Genomic DNA, 20,348 nt, shown 5'->3' on the forward strand with positions numbered 1-20,348 from the left:
AAAAAAGATGTGAACAAAATAATTGTCGAAACACCAACCGAAACCAAGTGGGATGGTTACCAGACAGAGCAGACCTCAGACAAGGCCCAGTACCAGGAAAAAAGGTCCCTTCATGATGATAAAGGACAAACCAATCAGGAGAACGTAGCAGTCCTAAGTGTGCCACACCTGCTAACATAGCTTCCAGGTGCCTGAAGCAAAAGCCATAGCAGCGCAAGAGGAATGCCCGTGTGTGTGTGTGTGTGTGTGTGTGTGTGTGTGTGTGTGAGAGAGAGAGAGAGAGAGAGAGAGAGAGAGAGAGAGAGATGGAGGCGCTTTCGGCCTCAGAGGAATGCCCGTGTGTGTGTGTGTGTGTGTGTGTGTGTGTGTGTGTGTGTGTGAGAGAGAGAGAGAGAGAGAGAGAGAGAGAGAGAGAGAGAGATGGAGGCGCTTTCGGCCGCTCTCCATGACCAATAGAACACGTGGACAGAAGATAGGCAGACACAGGAGACCCGAACCATGCCGGTAAACTAACTGGCATTTGTAGAATGCTCCATCCAACATTACAGCGTGGTTCTCAACCCAATCAGCAGCCCGCCTGCAGCACCAACGACAGTGCAGACACGCAGTCAGTGCCATGGAAGACGAGCGTGCTCTTGGACACCACCCTGCTTCTGGAAGGCCCCAGGAAGTAGGACTTTGTGAAAGCTGAGGGCTGTCCTGTGTCCTACTTGGTACATTTTACTGAAATCAGAGCAGCTGCTGCAGGATCTTCCAGAACCGGCCCTGGGCTCCTGCTCTCCCCGCCGCTCTGCCCGGGACCACGCCCCACTCCCCGGCCACATGGTGGTTCACAGAAGCTCCTGCGGGGGCGCACGGGGGCCGCACAGCCCAGGATGGGAGCAGAGCAGGTCTGGAATGAGAAGTAAACCCACAATGTTCTTAGCAAGGCTGGTTCACGGAAGGGATAGGAAGATGCCCTTCTCAAGCTGTGGCTCACAGAGACGCCATGACCTGATTTTCCAAGTCAAGTCTTTATTTGGCAAAGTGCCTTCCCGATGATGCAGCCCCGTGAGGAGACCACGGGCCACCACCCAGCCTCCAAAGCAGCTCCTCCAGGAGCCGAGTCTCCCTCCTGCGCTCCTGCTCGTGTCACAGTGGAGACGGCGTGTGGGGACAGGCCACCGCGCAGCGAAGACCCTCCGAGACGTCCTCCATCCCCAGTCCCACGGCAGTGGCGGGAACTGGACCTGGGTGGTGCCCGTGGCTCGTGGGGCTGTAGAGAGCTGGGCAGGAAGGGGGGTCCGGGGGCCAAGGCTGCGAAGGCCTGCGGTCCTGGGTCCTCGCTCCCTGGGGGCAGCTAGGGGCTCCAGGTTCTGGCTGATGCAGGTTCTGTCCCCTCTGAAGCCCAAATCAGCCCAGCCACTCCTGGGAAGGGGCTGTCATCACCCCTCAAAATGGGCTGTGATTTGCTCCAAAGTCTTCCCCTTGGTCTCGGGAACGCAGAACAGAGTGAAAAGGACACTGGTGACACAGAAGGCAGAGGCGAGCCAGAAAGTGCCGTAGGGCCTCAGCATCCCCTGCGGAGAGGGACAGCCACAGTGACCATGGTGAGGGTCAGCGGCCCTCCCGTGCGCATGAGCCCAGGCCCTGGCCTGCCCCATCCAGCCTCGGGCCAGTGGAGGAGGGTCTGGGACATCATCCAGAAGTCTGGGCTGAGTACTGCCCACGGTGTGGATATTGTCTGCTGGGGAAGCTGAGGCTCACCGTAATGAAGTGACTGTCCCCAGGTCAGAGATGCACCATCAAGTGACAGCGGGTTCTCACGCCCAGGGTCTGGGTCCAGAGCCTACAGACCACCCTCTACACTTAGCTGTGACCCTGCCCCGGGGCCCCGCCCTCAAGAGTCTGTCTTCTTGGTCCGGAGGGAATGGGGCTCAGCAGGTTCAGGTGGGGCAGTCTGAGCGCACGCGGACACGCAGGGCCCTCAGGTGTGGAGGGAGTGAGCAGCTCCTTGGCCAGAGCCTGTCCACCCTCCCAGCCCAGCCCAGCCCAGCGACCTCCCTTCTCAGCAGTTTTTCCCCAGGGAGTGTTGCCTGCGTGGGCCGCGCTCTGGGCAGACTCTCAGCCAGCCCTGGGCAGCCACGCCTCTCCTGACCTGCCTCCCCTGACCCCAGTCAGTCTCCCGCGGCTCATTCTTCCTCTACTGTCCACTGCCGTCCCAGTCATTGTCAGAAAGGGGACCCTGCCCGTCTCATTCCTCGCTGTCCCTGGCGCTGTGAACAAGCCTGGACGTGCTAGGTACCAGGAGACCTGGGGAATGATGAGTGAACAGACGCGGTCTGTCTGCTCCCACACCGTGCCCCCGTTGGCTGGGACCCCCTGAGGCAGGGGCCATGTCGGTCAGTCCATCCATGAGAAGGTAGCAAAATGTTGAACTAAACTGATGTTCCCATCACCCTAAGAGAAAGGTATGTCACCCTCCCGATTTTCAGTCAAGTAAGCTTGTTCAGAGAAGGTAAGCAGCACACTCAAGATCACACAGCAGGGAAAGGCCAGCAGGACTGGGCCCAGGTCTGTCGACTCCAGAGCCAGTCTTCCACAGAGCCCCCCTTCCCAACCTGTGTCCACAGCGTCCTCCACCGAGACAGCCTGCGAGCTCCCAGGGGTCAGCCTGGGGTCCCCACCTGCCCTGGCCCGTGTGCCGCCCCCCTGACCAAGGCTGCTGTCCCAGGAGGGGAGGCCTCAGCCGGCACACAGGCCCCTGAGCCCGAGCTTCTGCAACGAGAGCAGTTCTAAGAGGGCTTCCGGGCTGACCACGCGAGATGGGGGCCAGCAGGGCCTGGACTCACCATGAGGTTGCTGAACTCGATTGTCACCAGAAAGGCCATGAGCCAGTTGGTGAGGACGCAGACGCCAGTGGCCACGCCCTTGACGTGCAGAGGGAAGATCTCAGACATGAGGAGCCAGGGGATGGGCCCCCAGCCCACAGCAAAGCCTGTGGGAGCGACACAGGTGTCAGAAGCCACCGGGCTCGGACTCCCCGGCCGGCAGCAGACCCGGGGCTGGAGCCTCGCTGGGCTGCCCGGCATGGCGGAGTGGGCCTGGGTTCCAGGCAGGGCCCACCAGCTCAGTGCCTTTGTGCGCGAGGTCTGAGGCCAGCCCTTCACTTCCACTAGGGTCCTTCCTCCACAGACTGCAACCACACGGGCCTCCTCAGCGCACTGAGTGGGGGTTCAGTGAGAGCAGAGGGCTTAGCGTGGTGCTTGGCACAGGGTCAGAGCGAGGAACGCAGAGTTGGAACCTGAGTGGACAGGTGAGGCCAGGCCTCGATTCTGTGGGGGCCACAGGAACCCTGCAGTGACAGGGAGTCCCCATCAGCCCCCCCCCCTCCTCCTCACAGGCGCCTCCTCACCGGCGATGAAGAGGCACACACTGCCCACCGCCAACCAGGCCAGCCCCACACTGGCATCGGCGGGCTCCATGGTGACGGGCACCAGGACGTCCACGTGGGAGGAGTTGCTGGGGCCACCGTGGGTCAGCTTGAAGTAGGCACCAAAGGCACTGGTGCTGAACACCATGACCACACCTGCAGGCAGAGGGCGGTGGTGGCCAGGGCGCTGGGGGAAGCAGCCCATAGCCTGGAAGTAGCTCCCGGGGCAGGAGTCTCAGACCAGCGTGGCCACAGCAATGTGGCCTGGACACCGCCAAGCAAGGCAGCATCCCCCAGCCCGGCCCTGCCAGCCCTGGCGGACCCCACAAGCTCCACGGAGCTTCTGGCAGCAGAGACCCGGCCTGAGCTGGGGGAGGGGTGGCGGCGGCAGCAGCTCTGTGGGGACCTGTCTTCCCCACGGCACCAGGTGCCTGTGCACCACAGCACATGTGTGGGCGCACCATGCCTGCCTCTGATGACGGCTTGCTCTCCGCCATTTCAGAGGGGAGGTCGAGGGTCAGAGAGGTAAAGTCACTTGCCCCCAAAGACCTCAAGCTTCTGAGTTACTTCAACTCCAGGCCCCAGTTTCCGCATGGACCCGGCGTCCGGAGGGTGCTTTCTTTGTGGGGTCATCGCAAAGGTTAAGGGGTGACGCGCCGACGCTGTGTGCAGGCCTGGTTTGCAGCGAGCACTCAGTGAGCGCCCTGCTAGGTCTCAGGCTTGTTCTCGGGGTCGCTGTCCCCCTCCCCGCACAAGGCAGTGGCCTCGACGGAGGCTGCCCAGCCGGCAGTGGGAAGCTGGGCCTGGGCCCTCAGGCCTCACCTGACAAGGTCAGAAGCAGCCTCCGCCCAGCTCTGTCCATGACAAGGGCCGCCACAGCCGTGAACAGCACCTGGATGACGCCCACGATGACTGAGGCCAGGCTGCTGTCCTGCAGAGACGGGCAGAGGCAGGTCAGGCAAAGACCTGGGGCCCAGGGCCCACTATGTGGCATCTGGATGAGGCAAGCTGGGGCAGAGGCCTCTCTACCTTGAACTTGGCCTCCTCAAAGATGGTTTCTGCATAGAACATGACAGCATTGATCCCCGACAGCTGCTGGAAGACCATCAGTGCAACGCCGATGATGAAGGGCTTGTAGATGCCAGGACGCCTCAGCTGGGCCAGGTGGAAGCCCTGCGTGACACAAACGGGCGTCAGTGCTTCCCCGCCCTCCTGCGGGTGCCCAGCTCTGAGCCCGCCACCTGAGGGCCTGGTGGAGGGAAGGAGCCTCAGCTTCCTGTCATGGCCCCATCTAGACCACGGGTCCCCAGACAGGTCTTTGCATCACGACAGCTTCCCCATTTGTAGGTGACAGATCCTTACTGATTTGTTTGGGAAGCCACAAAGAGAACACACGGGCAAAGAGCTGAGGGTCTGGAATCCCTCCATCCTCGGCCCAGGCCAGCGCCAACCCCCACCCCAGCGAATCCTCTCCTCCTCCACCGCCACCACCACTAGGCGTGTGCCAAGACTCCTGTTTTACATGAAGAACTGAGGCCTAGCAGTGGGCCAGTCCTGCAGCAGGTAAGGATGACTCTCATCCCTGGAATATAGCCCCCCAGATGAAAATCCAGGTCCTCAAGTCTGCTTTGCATGTCCCTTGGACTTGGCTGGCCTTTCTCTTCAATAGGATCAAGGTTCGGGCTTTCCCAGTGATCTCCAGGGCTAGGGGCCAGCAAGGAGTGGTTCGAGCAGGCCTTTGCTTGCTGGACCACAGGACCATACTAGCCCCTATCCGGACACATGCATGCGTATGCACAGCCTTGGGAATGGGCCATGCGGGCCTCCCTAGCTGCAAAGGGGTGCTACCTCAGTGAGCCCCTCCCTCAGCTACCTCCCAACCCCTCACCTGGTGATCTTCCCCGACAGGGGGCTCTTCCCAGCCCTGCTCGGAGCCCCACAGGAACTGCGCGGCGGCCAGGGCTTCCTGGTGCTTGTGCCGAGTGAGCAGGTAGCGCGGGGTCTCAGGCATGCAGCACATGAGCAGCAGCATGAAGGAGGGGGGCACACAGCCCAGCACGGCCAGCCAGCGCCACTGCAGCACCGAGCCTGGATGGGTCATTGAAGGTGCAGGTTATGATGAGTGGAGAGAAGTCTGCGGGCGTATTGATACCCACATGTCTGTCCCAGATGTCAGTGTCTGTACACACAGGGCGTTGGCACAGTGCGGGGCCCCCACAGCAGCCAGCCTGCTGGCAGGACTCTGAATTAGAGTCAGCATGGTAAGTGGGTAAAAATGAAAGACCACGAACCTGCATGTCGACCATTCTCAAGTCCTGCAGGGCATGTGGCCCAGGCCCTGCCACGCCCATCAGGCCCAAGAGCTCCCAAGCCCCTTCCCTCCCTGTGGTTCTCAGCCGGTCCCTTGACGACTCTCCTTTGGGGCCTGCTGCCAGGCACTTCCTGTGTGTTACTGAATTTAAACTCTCAACAGCCTTGGGCCAGGTGGGGTTAGCTCTACTTAAGACAGGGAAAGCAAGACTCCCAGGGCCTGGGTGAGAGGGCCACAGAGCCAGTGAGCGGCAGAGGTCCTCTCCCAGCCTGGGACTGTCACATAACAAGCCTGCCGTCTTTCTACCCCAGTTCTGGTGAAAACATGGCTGCCTCCAGCGCCGTTCCTGCTCTGACCCACAGGTCCCCTAGAAGCCGCCTCTTTCACCCTGCAAATGCAGTACTGATATTTCTGAGGGAGACGTGCTTGGACCCTCTGAGCTCCTGGGCTAAAGGTTTTTGGGGTGCCCCACCCGCTCCTGGAATCCTCAGTTTGTTACTGCACAGTGAGGTACTGCCCTAACCAGTCACCTCCCCCCGCCCCGGACCCTCAGAATGGGCTCCTTCCCTAGGAAAACAAGGACATCACCTTCTTCAGCTCTTTTGGAAACTTAGTCACAGGGTCTCAGGGAAGGAATCTGGGAACCTAGCACCTTGGGCACTGGCTCCGTGACCTCAGACAACTCCTGTGACCTCTCAGAACTTCCGTTTCTGTATCTGTAAAGTGGCCACCCGACCATTAACAGGCATCCAAAGAGATAGTGTGAAGGCTGTACCTGCCAGGTAGGCCAGGAAGATGCCTGTGACGACCATCAGCTGCACACAGGAGCCGAGCAGCCCCCGCACTTGCGGGTAGGCAATTTCGGAGATGTAGACCTGCCAGCGATTCAGAGAAGAGATGCAGGCCTGGCGGGCCCCTAACCGCAAGCCCCAGGTCAGAGCCCTCCTCACACCACCAAGTGATCTGCAGGGTGTTTCAAGGGGATTAAGCCCTGGCTGCAGGGCCACCCGGGCTGCTGGCACGGTGCTCCCGGAGTTAAAGCAGAGACTCTGCCTCAGTGGCTACCAGCGACTGGGCTCAGGGGCCAGACAGGCCTCACTCCCACTTCTGGGCTACTCCGTACCCTACGCTCATGACTTAGGTGTGGTTTTTTTGTCCAGTAAAAAGCCCAAAACATCAAATCCAACCCAGCGGCCCAGCAAAGGCAGGTGAAAGGAGTGGCAGGTGCAAAGGGATAACCAGAGAGGGTCCTGAGCCTCCGCTTTCAGTCGCCACCAGGCTGTTGTGTGTGTGACTATCCAACCCACGGCCAGAGCAGTTCACTGGTCACCCAGCCACGGCCCAAGTCCTTCATGAGCCATGACAGGGCTTAGGCGCAGGGTCTCTCCAATTCCTCACCCCCTGTGTGAGCTAACCTGTCACTCCTACCTCACAGGGGAGGGAACTGGGGCCCAGAGAGACACTCTGTGCGGGAGGTCGCCCAGGTGTGTACAGCTCCAGGGTCAGCTGGGACGGTGCTGGGTCAGCAGGTGGCAGAGAGAAGCAGGGAAGCAGCGGGAGCGCTGGTGTGTGAGCAGTGAAGTAGAGTGGCAGGTGGCAGCAGCCCTTGCCCCCAGGACAAAGCAGGCAGGCTTTTCCTGCTATACCGTAGTCAGTGAGGGGTCTGGATGACAAGAGGGATCCAAGCCATACTTGTAAGGCTTCTGTTGACCCTCCATAGATGCCATCTTGTTTGTAGAGCAAAAGGGAGACCAGGTTAAGTCGCACAATTGTGGGTAATTGCTTCACCACTGAGTGGTTGAGCCTAAGGAGTTCACCTTTCTGAAACTCAGTCATCTGCAAACGGGGCTAAGAACAGCAGCGCTTCCCGAGGCCCACTGGCAGGTAAGGGAGATAAAGCAGAGACGGGCTACCCAAGAGGCCGCGGGGAGAACCACGCCCCAAGGTGGTTCTTTTCATTGGGTCCCAGGATGCGATGCTAAGGGGCACTCACCGGGGCCACCAGCGACGCAATGCCGCAGGCGAGGCCGGTGAGGAGACGGCCCCCGAGCAGCATCCACACGTCCTGGGCCGCGGTGATGACGGCAAAGCCAGTCACGAAGGGCAACGTGCAGAGCAGGAGGCTCAGCTTGCGCCCGACGCGGTCCACCAGCCAGCCGCCCAGCACGCCTCCCGCCGCGGCGCCCAGGGTCACGGTGGCCTGAGGGCGATCCGCAGCTCAGGAGGGGGCGCTCGGGGGTCGCGGACCTTCCTCGCCCTGCACCTCACCCCCTACAATCTCAGAGGGAAGGGGACTGGGTCCCTGGTCGGGGAGAGAGTGACCCCAGCAGGGGAACCTGGACGTCTCAGTGCCCGCCCGAAGCAAGGAAGGGGGAGGGTCCCACTGCATGTCCGAAGGGATGGGCTCCCGTCTTAGGAGTCGGAGGAGTGGTGTCCCAGCCCGAGGTCTCACCCCGAACCAGGAGGCGGCGGCGGCGTCGAGGCGTGGGGCCGGGGGCGCGGCGCGCCGCAGGCTTGGGATGGCCGGGGAGCTGTAGCCAAGCGCGAAGCCGAAGCTGAGCGGGCCCAAGGCGGCCGCGAAGGCGGCGAGGAAGACGCGGCGGCCGCGGGGAACGCTGCGGTGATAAGGCGGTCGGTGAGCGGCGCCGGCATGCGCTCAGCGAGAGGGGCGAGGCCGCGCCCCGGGCCCAGGTTCCCCCTGCCCGCTCACCCGCTACCGGGCGGCCGCAGGAGCTGCTGGGTCTCCTCCCGGTCCAAAGGCGTCATGTCCACGGCCAACGCTTGCTGGGTCCGCTCTGACACCTAAACCGCTACGGGTACCGCAACTGCTGTCCGCCCCGGCCCTGATGCAAACTCCGCCCCTCGTATACATTGGATAGCTCTGTCCCAGGGGCGGTTCCAGCGAACTTTGCCGACCGGCTGTTTAGTTCCATTGGTCTTCTTTGATTGGAAGGGCGGATCTCAGCGCAGACGCTAACCGTGCTTTGCGTTCCCATTGGCTGCTCCTACACCCACTCGCGTTGCCGTCCCAGAGCCTCCCAGAGACGCCCATTGGCCGGCTCTGCCTAAAGAGGCCAGTGTCTTGAGCACAGTCATCCAATAGGAGTGTGGTGCGAGCCAGGTGGGTAAAACAACTGCTAGCCGAGCCGACCAGTGAGGCTGCAGGGATCTAGCTTCAACCAATGGGGCTAGGAGCCGGGCGAAGGCGGAACACGTGGGCCACCTCCCAAAACTTTCCGTCCCCACTCTGGGTGGCTGACACAGTCCTTTCGTAGTTCTGTCTGTGGTTATGCTCCGCGTTAACTGCTGCTCTGGCATTTTAGTTGGAGGAACCCAGACCCTTCGGCTGCCCTGCTCTGGCCACCTAGAGCCGCAGGGCTGGAGTTATCCAAATGACTGTCGTGTCACTCCTTTCAGACGCAGAGCCTGGCCCGGAGCTCTAGCTGGGCTGCGGGGGGCTGGGGGGGTGGGGTGGGGTGTCACCACTTGGAGCCCTCAGATTGCTGATGGCGACAGAGCCCACGACCACTAGGCCTTCCAGGTGCTGGGAACCAGTGCTGGGCGGCGTCCCCAGTGCCGCATGTGTGACTGATTATGGGCTTAAGTGGTGAGCTCCAGCTCCCTGTTCAGTTTCACTTCACATGTAACCCTGATCTTGAATTTTAATCCAAATACTTCCTAATTTTGGGTCCCCTGCGGATGTTAGTAGCCAGCCTGTCTACATGTCACTACTGGAGGTGATGATGATGAGGGCAGGGTTCAAAGGAATCCTGCCGTTTGTACCCAGCACTCTGGGTGCAGGCAGCTGTAGGGGAGTGCTGCATAATTCTGGACAGAACCAGGGATGTGTATAAGAGGCTTAGTTTCTTATCTTTCTCTGGGCCTGTGTTTCCTCTAAGCAGCGATGACAGAATCTGTCTTCCTAGAACAGTGTTTTGATTAGGGTCAATGTACACAAACACCAAGCATATGCGAAGCACCCAAATGCTAGTGGATATGATCATGACAGTTTTTTTTGACCTAGTGCAGTCATCTATTATCTTTAAAGATAAGCAACTTGCCCTCTGTGCTTATAGGGCATCTTGTGCTCCAGTTACAAATTCTTATCACAGCTTTGTGATCACCTGTTTATTGCTATCCCCTGCCACTGCCCCCAATGCACATGACCGCCTTCTCCAGAGAGCACTTGGTATTTGCAGAGTGGATGAATGACTCAAACTCCATGGGTAAACTGCTCAGTTGACAGTTTATTTTGTAACTCAGCCAGTGGGGTGTGTGAGCCACTGGCCCCTATAAACCCGCTCCCGCCCTCTGACTGGTGGTCTCCCTCCCCATGAGGGTGCAGTGTTCACTTCCTGACTACTGTAAGCAGACATTGTTGCCAGAGCACTCTCCTGACCCCTTTCTAAGCCAAGCACCCTCTGTCTGAGTGCCCTTTCTACATCCATTCTTCAGATCTATGACTTTTGTCAAATCACGGGGTGACTCTGATACTGCCAATCTTTTGGAAAATGATCCTTTGTTTTTCTATTCCAGTGAGGGAAGAAACTGCAGGAAAAAAAGATGACAGGGAAGGACACACAAGCTCATAAAGCTCACAAATTAGTTTAACCTGAAAAACCATCAGCCAGTCCCAATTGACAAATCACTCAGCCTGGCTCTGTGGGGTGGACAAAGGAGAGAGTCCAGCTCTGGGGTCAGAGAACTCACAGGTTCAAATCACTGCCCCTTTATGAGCCTTAGTGTCCTTATTTGAAAAGCAAAAAATAATAAAACTTAATTCACAAAACTTTTGGTGAGGTTGAGATACTGGATGGAATGGAATGTTTCCCCCTGTATGTGAAAAGGGCATTAACAAAAGACAAAGGCAGAATGGGAATGCTGAATGCTGCGAAGACCACAAGAGGACACGGGGTTGTCAACGCACCACCTGGGCCTCCCTAACATACACTGTCTCTGTTTCCTTCAGGCTGGGTTCATCATCATGTTGAACCATTAGTGCAACAGACGGAGGGAGCTCTCCCCACAGTGTGCAAAGCCCCTGAGGAGGCGGGATCCAAGCTTCTGTCAGATCGAGGTCAAGTCACACACAGCTCTCTGCACTTGCGGAGAAGACCGCGAAGAACCCAGAACCGCTTTAACAGGAAATGATTTAGAACCGCTTTAACAGGAAATGATTTAAAGTTTCTTCTGATACAGGTGAGAGGAGAGAATAAAATGGAATCGTCAGATTAAATCCAGAGGTCCATTACCTTCTTCACACATTACATTTTTTACAGTGAAACTAGATTTCCCCCTTTGTTCTGTCCTGGCTGGAGTAACAATAACACCAAACAAAATAATTTTAAGACTCTTAACCAGCTCCTTCCTTCACATTATTTTTTGGGAGACACAAGGAGGAAGAAACAGAAGCTTCTAAGTCCTAACCGTTCACTTTTCTTAAGAGTCTACGGGCAGGAACAGAGCTAGTTCCAAACACAGTGACCTGAAACAGTTAAGGGGCCAAAGGTGAAAGAAGAAAACTTATTTATAATACATTTTAAAAGCAGTGGCTTTTCTTCATAAAAGAAACACATTATGTGACATAAAACCAACAGAAAAAATAATTTTCCCATCTAAGTATATAAAATATAAGAGAAGGCTACCATAAGTAAGAATGAACATTTTTGATTTATTCAAAGTTTCAATCTAAAACCTTAATGAAATCTACCACCTGTATTACAAGGGGACTGATGGTTCCTGAACAGAAAGAAACAGAGGTCAAGAATGATGGCACTGGACACTAGAGAGTGACCCAAACTGGCCAAGAGTGCAGAAGGGGTTTGGTCCAATAGATCACGGACAGGCTAAAAGCCACATTTTGTTGAGAAAGGATGTCAGAACTGGTTAAAGAGTATAAACTCCATAAGAAAATTAAACGTGGCAAACTTGATTCAGACTCTGTTTACTTCAAGTCAATAACGTCTTCGTCCGAGGAAGCAGTGAGCTGGAAGGGGCTGCTGCCCCACACGGGGCTGCCTTCTCCGGCTGCCCCCGGGTCCGGGTCAGAGCCTGTGGCCTGGCACTGCCTGTCAGGATTGGCTTCAGCGGTTGGACTTTCCAAGGAGCCTGATGTGATCCTAGGAGAGAGAAGTCGCTGGGAACCGCACTGATCTGGGCTGAGTTTCCCGCCCTTCCTGCTCCTTTGTGCTCCTAAGTCTGCCCCCCACTCGCAGTGAAGATGGGGCCATGCGGGAGCCACCCCCACCCCAACAGGGCTTAGTGCCTGCCGTTCAACAGCCCTACCTCATGGATTGGTGTGTTTTATTTATTTTAAACCATTTTTTTAAAATTTTATTTATTCATTTTTAGAGAGAGAGAGAGAGGAGAGAGAGAGAGAGAGAGAGAGAGAGAGAGAGAAGGGGGGAGGAGTAGGCAGCATCAACTCCCATATGTGCCTTGACCAGGCAGGCCCAGGGTTTTGAACCAGCGACCTCAGCATTCCAGGTTGACGCTCTATCCACTGCGCCAGCACAGGCCAGGCCTGTGGGGGGAGGGGTGTGTGAAAGGCCCGTCGTGGCACGCTGGAGGTGTCTGTGAGGCACTATTTATCTTTCTCAAGTGCCCGTTGGGATGACACTCTGCCTCAACCCTCCCATGGCTCCCGTGGCCTGGGGTGAGGGTGGAAGTTCCTACCTATGGAAGCCTGCTGACCCCTGCAGCCTCCCCCCATCGCTGTGTCTCCGTGTCTCTCACTCAGCCCGGTGCCACTGCCTCAAAGAAGCCTTCCTTGCCGCCCCCACAGAGTAGACCTGTCCAACCTACCTGCCATAACTTATCTTTTAAAAAAATTGCCTTATAGCACTTGTCAGTTGTGACTACCGGAAATGATTTAATGTGCTTATTTGTGCACAGGTTTAGTGTCTGTTCCTCCACACTAGGGTGTCAAGGCCACAAGGGCAGGGGCCTTGTCACATAATAGGGCTCATGGAAGTTGGCTGGGCTGAGGCATGAGTGAGTGCTGGCCCCTGGCCTGGCTAGTGAGTTTTTACAGACGTGGTTCAGCCGCTCCTGATGTCTGAGACCCCTCCTGCCTCAGGTGTGTGGTGGCACCCTGCACTCCTCTGTGTCACCTGGGATGCTGTACTTCGTAGAAGGTGAGGTCCCTAAAGGCCATCTCCATGTCCCTACCACCCAGCTCAGGGCCCGGGCTCCGGGGATGAATGAATAGAGCATGCATGATGTTGCTTGAGGGACCCAGATCTCGGGGACAACAAGGGTTCAACACGTATTCATGAGATACTGCAGTGCCATCCAGAGAGGCGGCAGCTGTTTCCCCTCCCACAAGTATTGCAGGAATGCCTTTTCCCATCACTCTTAGCTTTTCTATTAAAAAAAACAAAACTGTCAATAAATATGGTGAGAAAAAATATAAAAGTGTCATACTGTACTTCAATGAGCATTTGTTGAGTTGCTAGTGAGGTGGCGCATTTGTGGGGCCCTTCCCTGACAGGCTGTGCTCTCGGGGGAGCCTCCGAGGGGAGGGGCGGCTGATGCTCATCACCTGCCAGCAGAGAGGGCCTGGTGGCAGTGCTGTGACCTAAAGGGCCACCACCCTGAGCGGGGGCTACTGGGGCTGCTGCTTTCTTTACCTGTCGCTGCTAGTGGATCTCACTGTCTCTGGCTTGGGACCTTCCTGGGTCTCTTCTAACCGCTTCCGGCCTTTGGACTTGGGCTTTGGTGCTCCTTCTGACCTGGGCCCACCGTCGTCGGAGAGGCCTGGATTGCAGGGGAGAATCGTAGGTCAGAGAGCCCCCAACAGAGGGCTGCTAGAGACAGACAATGCCCTCGTCTTCTTGGTTGGGAACTGGTGCATTATTGGAATAGAGTCAGGACAGGAGAAGATGAAGTATAAGTTTTTCAAAGTTGGTTTTTTTGGTGGTGGAAGGTTATTTTGCCCCCATGATTATAAAGAATATATATATTGCCAAAAATTTTAAAAACAGAGACTCAGCAGAGTCAAATGAAGGAGATAAAATTGCCTACAACCCTATCACTGGAAACTGTAATTCTCCAGCTCCTCAGTTCAGGTCAGTTTGGGAAAAGCACAGTGGCTTGTTAAACAGTGGTTGGAGATCAAGTTTTCATGGGGAACAGTGGGTTCCAGATAGCAGCACTGTAGAAGGTACCAACTTCCAAACCAACCGACTTTGCCAGTGTCAAAGCCTGCGTCCTCAGGTGGCCGGAACCCCCTTCTGTGGTTCAGGAAACGTGACTGCAGGGCAGGCAGGTGCTAACGCTACTGCCCTTACAGTTTTATGCCACAGAGGTCCCGATTTGGGTTCCTTCCGGTTTTACATATCATGTCCATTTTCCTCATTTTGTTTTCATAATTCTGAGCAGAAAGCTTTCTAACAGTCTGGCCTTTTCACAGCGACCACGGTGCTGTGTGATCCCCTGGCTCGTTCTCCTGTCTGCAGATGGAGGGAGAAGGGCGGGACAGTGTCTTACACCTGGACGTCCCTACAGGCTGAGGGCCTTCGGCAGTGATATCTGAGCCACACGGGATCCGGACAAACACGGTAAATTTACACGTGGATATACAAATATGAAGTGTTATTTCAGCACTGGAGAATACAAACCCTTTCGGACACTTCTCTAGAAAATCATCCATATACACGTTATATTTTAATAGTATCAGACTAGACATACTATTTACAGGCTGATTTTCCTGTTTAACCGTGGTTTGGGCAGCTTTCCACACCAATAAACTCAGCCCCAGACATCTTTGCGGGGGCGGGGGGGGGGGGGAGGGGGCTGCGCAGTATACTCCTTGGTACAACTTATGAATCCCTTACTCACTGCTCTTCAAGATGATGACCATCCGAAGGTAAAACCAGCTGGTATGTTTACACACTGTGAAAACAAAAAAGCTTGAGCCATTACCCAACAGTTCCCTGCGGGTCCTGCTTGCTATTTCTTTAATCTCCATCCGGGACAGGGACAAGGAGTGCGTGACCGGAACAGCCGCGATGCCCACGCCCATGGAGGTGGGCGGGGTGATGACCTTGGAGACCAAGGGCGATTTCAGAGGCCGCTCGATGCTTCTGCCGACCAGGTTTCTGAGTGGAATCTTGTACAGATTTTTTGACTGAATTTCACCTGAAATGTGATGTAGAAAAGAACATCAGAACATGAAGAAGAGTTTGCATTATTTACAAGAGGATAATTGCCGGCTCCTCAACAGCGAGCATGAAGGGAGATTTGATGTCGCACGCTGATCGCCCACGTTCCATTAAGAGCAAGGCCGTGGTTCCGTGGGCACTGTGTTCGTGGACAAGGTGCCCTCACTGGTCACCTGCACAGGAGCAGAGAGCCGAGAGGGCCCCCGCCGCACAGGCGCCACATGGGGGAGCCCCGGGCTTTACGGTACCAAGGCCCACAGAGGGCCGATGTGCTGGGAAGAACTGGGTTCGGGCGTCTGGGCCGCAGCAGAGGCCTCCGGGCTGGGGGCGCAGCGGGCAGAGCGAGGAGCTGGGCGAGCCAAGCACGGCGCAGGACCAGTCATTCCCTTTCAGCATCAGACCCTCTGTTGTTCACCTCCCCGAAGGAGTAACTGCTCGGCAGGCCCCACGCTCTCCAGCCCTCAGCTCCCTTCTCCCCATTGCAACAATTTTTGTTGCTGTTATCAAGTTTCTTAATGCAACCAATGCGTTCAGAATACAAGTTTTTCTACGGCTTTAAACAGCGCCTTAGGCGGCAATGACATGTTGATACTTGACAATGAATGGGTTAAAAATACCTATTACTGAGACAGTAAAAACTGGACTTCACCTTCCCCCAGGGAAGAAGGAAACGCTGGCATGTCATGGCCCGAGGGTGTCTGAGGAGAATTGTGGGCACTGGCCGCCCTGGAGCTGCCTCCAGACAGGACCTCCTTCTCTGCCGCGGCCGCTGTGAAGTATATATCCGACTGGAAAGGAAGAGAGGCATGACGCTGCGCACCGCTGCGGACCCCGCGCCCCCGGCCCTCGTTCTCCCTGGATCCATCCGCTCGTCCTGCGGGAGGGCAGCGCAGGCCCCATGCCCTGGCGGGCCGGCGGAGCGGCCCTCACACCGTCCTGGGCATTCTCTTCCCCACGCTTCTCTAATTATCGACACATCAGCAAACACAGGCACAACTCTCGCGTCCCCACCAGGACTCTCAGGTACCAGGAGTGTGGGAACTGGGAGGGATCTGAGGGCTCAGTCAGGACCACTCACAGGCGGGGAGGTGGTTGCTCCTGCCCACCCGTGACATGCTGGCTCCAGAATCACACGGGGCTGTGCTGCAGCCAGCTTGGACCAAGGCAGAACTACCGGTCTTCAGACACTTGACATGTCCTTACATGCAGCCATTATTAAATTTAGGTGGATTATATTAAGAACAGAGGTACTAAATATCCAAGTTCAGCTATTTCAAATAATTTTGCAACATTTACTTGAGGTTTTTACAGCACAGAAACTGAGTGGTAGAAACTGTTAATAATGGGTCCTGTGCATCGATCATCGATTCCCAACTGAGTTCCAGGGTCACATGGGAGCTTGAAATTAACCACAGTGGGACCGTTTATACCCCAGAAATCGGCAAAGCTACAAATCGGAACTCGATTTGTTGATTGCCTAGACTTAAAGTGAAGAAGAAAATCCTAATCCAGATTAAAATTACGGGTGTGTCCAGTCCAATGCTGAAGCCAACAGGAGTTTTGGTTTAATGGCTTGAGCTGTAAGGCCAACAGTAAATCATGGAGCGAACTGCACTCATAGGTTGGCTACAGATAAAGAGTTCAGCAAAAATTAACAAAAGCATTTTGTAAGAGCTCATGGTTAAATGGACTTTAAGATAAAAAGCTTTGTATATTTTATCCATAAACTGTGTAAGCTATTTTAATTTTATATCAGTAAAATATATAGTTAACTAATGTACAGATATATGTATCTACACACACAAACACACTCACACACTAACTTCCCGGAGGGTTGGTTCAACATTTACCGTGTTAGTGATTAGGTGGCTCAGTCCCTGCTGTCACAGAACCGTCACATAGAGGGGCAGGCAGACAAATATGCAGTCCCCACCACCAGATGTAACGCATGTCAGTGTGGAGAAAGTGCCACAGAAGGCACAGCTGGGGACCAGCCCAGTCTGGCAGGGTCGGGGAGACTGTGGGTTGCCTGGGGCGAGGGCACTAGAACAACCCCGACTACGGACCAGTGAGATGACGCCCTGGGAAGTCATCTCCCCTGCTACCTCGGTTCGCTCAAACCCTGTTACTAGACCCTAGATTGCTCAGTTAGCCCTGGGTCACGAGGTTCAAAGGCAAAATGAGAGCAGAGGGTGGCAAAGGAAGCAGGCGCTGTCCTAAGCTCTGACTTTTCTAGACTGGGACTGTCCCTCAGTGCAGCAGTGACCACTTACCCAGTCTTCGCTGGGTGCTCCCCAACTGCCACCAGCCCCAGATGAGTGTAACACGACTAAGGAGGGGCCCCACGTGAACAACAACCGATGGGTCTGTTTGCAGCCTTTTCACCTCCTGTCTGGCGTCCTGACACAGTGGTGCTGCCATCCTCACCCCAACTGGATGACAGGAGCGTCCCTGCTCGCCCGCACCTGCTGGTGCTTGGGCTCCCAAAGCCCCGCTGATGGAAATGAACCCCCACTCTGCTCACCCTGGAGGCCACGAGCTGCAGCTGAGGCACAACCGCTGTGTGGACCAGGTTCCCATTCACGACCAGGCGGATCTCCATGGCGTCAGCGGTGAAGGCCAGGAGGTACGGGAAGGCGCAGACTGCAAGGGAACAGGCATGTCGGCGCGCAGCCCCTGCTGTGGCCGGGAGGCTGTGGCTGCCTCACATTCATCCTCCCCACTCTGCTAGCTCCCACCTCCCCCATCCTTCCGGCTGCTCCGTCTTCCTCATGGGCAGGTGCCCCAATTCTCAGAGGAGCCTCCCCTTTGTTGCCACGCTCCTGCTCCTAATGGCGTGCACTGTCTCCAGGTCGCCTCGCCATCTTCCCTGCTGCATCCTGGGACCCCATCTTCCCAAGGCTCAGGGCCCAAGTCCTGTGGGACGTCCCCCATACCATGCACACTCACGCTGACACCCCTCCCTTGCCTGTACCCAGTCTCCATTCCCTGTCATCAGTCACTCCTCGGTCCCCCTGTCGTGTGGGTGGGCGGGGGCTGCGTCTTATCCCTCGCTGCCCCTCCGGTTCAGTGGGTTTGCCGAGATTGGCCCCTCTTTGTGGCGTAGTTTTTAGGACACATGGTGACTTCCAGACACCACCAGTGCCCTGGTCGCTCGGTGAGGCTGCTTCGTGCCGCTCTCTCCTCCCGCTGCCCTCCGTGCCCTCTCCGTGGTGACTGCACCCACTTCCTTGGCTTCACCCTGGTGACTCTTCCTGGGCTTCTCCTCTTCTCTCTCAGGGGACCCCAGGGTCATGGCTCCAGGGTCGTGGAACCGAACCGGAGAGCCACTGCAGCCCTTCCCTTTCCCCGCCACCGCATCTCAGGCGTCATGAAGCCAGACCCGCCTCCGGATCGCGGGTGGGCTCCTCCACTCTCCTGTCAGAACTCACCGGGTTTACTTCTCAACACACTTCCATTCTGAGGAAAACAGTCCTAACGCGAACATGCTCGGCTCGGATCTGACTCTCGCCAGGCTGTTGAACCACCAAGCCGAGGCGCCCCCACGCCTGTCCTGACACTTCAGTGACAGGCAAAGTCCCTGAGTTTCTGTGATTCTAGGCTTTCAAGCTCCAATAATACAGGAACGACGCTGAACGCCTTGTGCTTCTCCCCCAAGTTAGTCAGGGCTTTTGGACTGGAGATTTGCTCTTGAATTTTAGAAAAAGGCGAGCGAGGCCCCGATGCGCGAGGACAGTGAACAGTAGCCCAGTGCAGAAAGCTGAGATTTAATTGATCTCAAAGGCTCATATGCTCAGGCACTGGGAACTGGGAGGAACAGTGGAAGACAATAGCCCCAAGGGGGAACAATAGAATCAATTAAAGAAGAAAAAGAACGCTGAGTCCCCATGCTCACATAATGTCCAGTAATTTAGCAGTGGCCCAGCGAGCCCACTCACACAGGATTGAACAGTTCCGGATGATTCTATTCAGGACAAGGGTGTTATGGGAAGGGATTTTCTTACCGACCGCATAAGGAGCCTGGTTCCAACAGAACTGGAAATCTGACGCAGAGGGTTGAACCAGAAAAGAGCCCCCATTAAATGGACAAACTTTTTTATAGATGCAACTGTCTGCAACGAAACAACAGCAACTCATTTTTGTTAGAGACAATACTTAGATCACAGTCATTAGATAAATGAAATATAGCTTGTATGACTATTGTCACGAGGACAGACTCTCAGGTTAGTAACTACTACAATAATCACAGCTGCCACTTGGGGAGAATTTACCATGTGCCAGGCACTGAGTTTTATAAAAACACTATCCTGTTTAATCCGTACAACCTCATGAAGGAGATGCTATTATTATGCTCATTGTACAGATCAGAAAATTGAGGCAAGGAGAGGTGAAGTGCCCGGCCCAAAATCTCACCAGTACTGCATGGGGGAGAACTCAGGTCTGCCTGACTGCAGAGAAGGAGGAAAGCTGGATGGTGGCCCTTGGATGGAGGAAATCCTCCTGCAAAACTGGTCACCAAGCAGGACAGCTATATACTCCCCCTCCGCCTCCCAACGTTTTATTATGAAAACTTGGAGCCATAGCGTAGATCACCTTGGTGAACCTGAGCCCGCATTAGATTACAGCCAGATTAATTCAACCACCCTGTTCCTGGCCGGCTCCAAGCTCTAAGTGCAAGTCCAGGTGGGTCTGACCCTCTCATAGGGGGAAGTTCACGTAGAAACAGAGGCCCCTTTTATTTCCGAAGCCCATCATGTTTTAGCCATACAAGTTTAAATTCTTTTTAAAAACAGCTTTATTGAGATACAATTTATATACCACAAAACTCATCCATTTTAAGTGTGCAATTCAATGAATTTTGGTATGTTTACAGGGTTGTCCACATCACAGCTAATTGTGTAACATTTTCATCACCCTAAAAAGCCCCGTGGCCATTAAGCAGTCACCCCCCCATCCTACTGGTAGAACTGAAGCCATGTCCCCACTGTGTGGGGGGTGCAGCTGTGGAAGAAGAGCTGCTGATGGAGGCCTGTGACATGGGGCTGGAGTGGTGGTGACAGCAGAGGGCCATCCCAGCAGCAGCCCACGGCCCACCTGAAGCTCCTGCCTGCCCGTCAAATCTTTCTGGAATGTCCGGCCCCACCAGGACTGAGGCGCTCCTTTGATGTCATCACTGTGCCTTGTAAAGCAGTTACACTGCCTAGAGCTCCATTTAACAGAGTGAGTTATTGGGGAAGAAAAACTAACGAGTCAGTCTAGTTCTGTTTTGGAAAAAGGTCCTCGTGCTCAGCTGAAGACCTTGGTCCCTGAGAAAGCCAAGGCTCAGGAAGGTGGCCGGGACGTGCTGCGCGGGCCCTCCCCGGCTGTGCCCGCACGGTCTCCTGTGACCCTGGGTGCTCGGAGGCTCCCGTTGCCCCCCCACACTGGCCACTCAGCTCCCGAGGGAGCCTGCTCTGGAAAC

The 20,348-nt window shown here is 55.7% G+C and overlaps 2 protein-coding genes across 7 annotated transcripts in view; both read right to left on the minus strand.

Annotated features, from left to right (window-relative positions):
* Window positions 1–1,370: 1,370 nt before the first annotated feature.
* Window positions 1,371–8,574, minus strand: SLC2A8 (solute carrier family 2 member 8). 3 transcript variants are annotated; one of them, XM_066367112.1, is made up of 10 exons: window positions 8,434–8,574; window positions 8,176–8,338; window positions 7,717–7,923; window positions 6,499–6,598; window positions 5,301–5,500; window positions 4,442–4,585; window positions 4,235–4,343; window positions 3,395–3,568; window positions 2,832–2,977; window positions 1,371–1,559 (listed from the first exon to the last, which is right to left on the minus strand). In XM_066367112.1, the coding sequence occupies exons 1-10, from the start codon at window positions 8,487–8,489 to the stop codon at window positions 1,425–1,427; spliced, it is 1,434 nt and encodes a 477-aa protein (XP_066223209.1). In that variant the 5' UTR covers window positions 8,490–8,574; the 3' UTR covers window positions 1,371–1,424. The 3 variants fall into 3 exon arrangements, with proteins under 3 accessions (XP_066223209.1, XP_066223211.1, XP_066223210.1); XM_066367113.1 differs by having other exon boundaries at window positions 1,421–1,559; window positions 3,387–3,568; XM_066367114.1 differs by lacking the exon at window positions 7,717–7,923.
* A 2,800-nt stretch (window positions 8,575–11,374) lies between these two features.
* The window catches only part of GARNL3 (GTPase activating Rap/RanGAP domain like 3), a 129,022-nt gene continuing 120,048 nt past the window's right edge, over window positions 11,375–20,348 (minus strand). For all 4 annotated transcript variants that reach the window (XM_066367107.1, XM_066367105.1, XM_066367106.1 and 1 more), the window contains 6 exons: window positions 18,892–18,999; window positions 17,412–17,530; window positions 15,537–15,675; window positions 14,649–14,864; window positions 13,355–13,481; window positions 11,375–11,842 (listed from right to left, as the gene is read on the minus strand). In XM_066367107.1, coding sequence (XP_066223204.1) covers window positions 11,668–11,842; window positions 13,355–13,481; window positions 14,649–14,864; window positions 15,537–15,675; window positions 17,412–17,530; window positions 18,892–18,999 — 884 coding nt within the window. In that variant the 3' untranslated portion in view covers window positions 11,375–11,667. The remainder of the gene's footprint in view (window positions 11,843–13,354; window positions 13,482–14,648; window positions 14,865–15,536; window positions 15,676–17,411; window positions 17,531–18,891; window positions 19,000–20,348) is intronic.

This window comes from Saccopteryx leptura, chromosome 2, assembly GCF_036850995.1.
Source record: "Saccopteryx leptura isolate mSacLep1 chromosome 2, mSacLep1_pri_phased_curated, whole genome shotgun sequence".
NCBI classification, from domain to species: Eukaryota; Metazoa; Chordata; class Mammalia; order Chiroptera; family Emballonuridae; genus Saccopteryx; species Saccopteryx leptura.

Bases quoted from the DNA above. Each gene is read 5' to 3' on its own strand.
- SLC2A8 (XM_066367112.1), bottom strand. From the start codon at position 8,489: ATGACGCCTTTGGACCGGGAGGAGACCCAGCAGCTCCTGCGGCCGCCC. The intron at 4,586-5,300 runs GTGAGGGGTTGG...TGTGTCACGCAG, and splicing joins CTGTCGGGGAAGATCACCAG to GGCTTCCACCTGGCCCAGCT. The intron at 4,344-4,441 runs GTAGAGAGGCCT...CCGTCTCTGCAG, and splicing joins TTGAGGAGGCCAAGTTCAAG to GACAGCAGCCTGGCCTCAGT.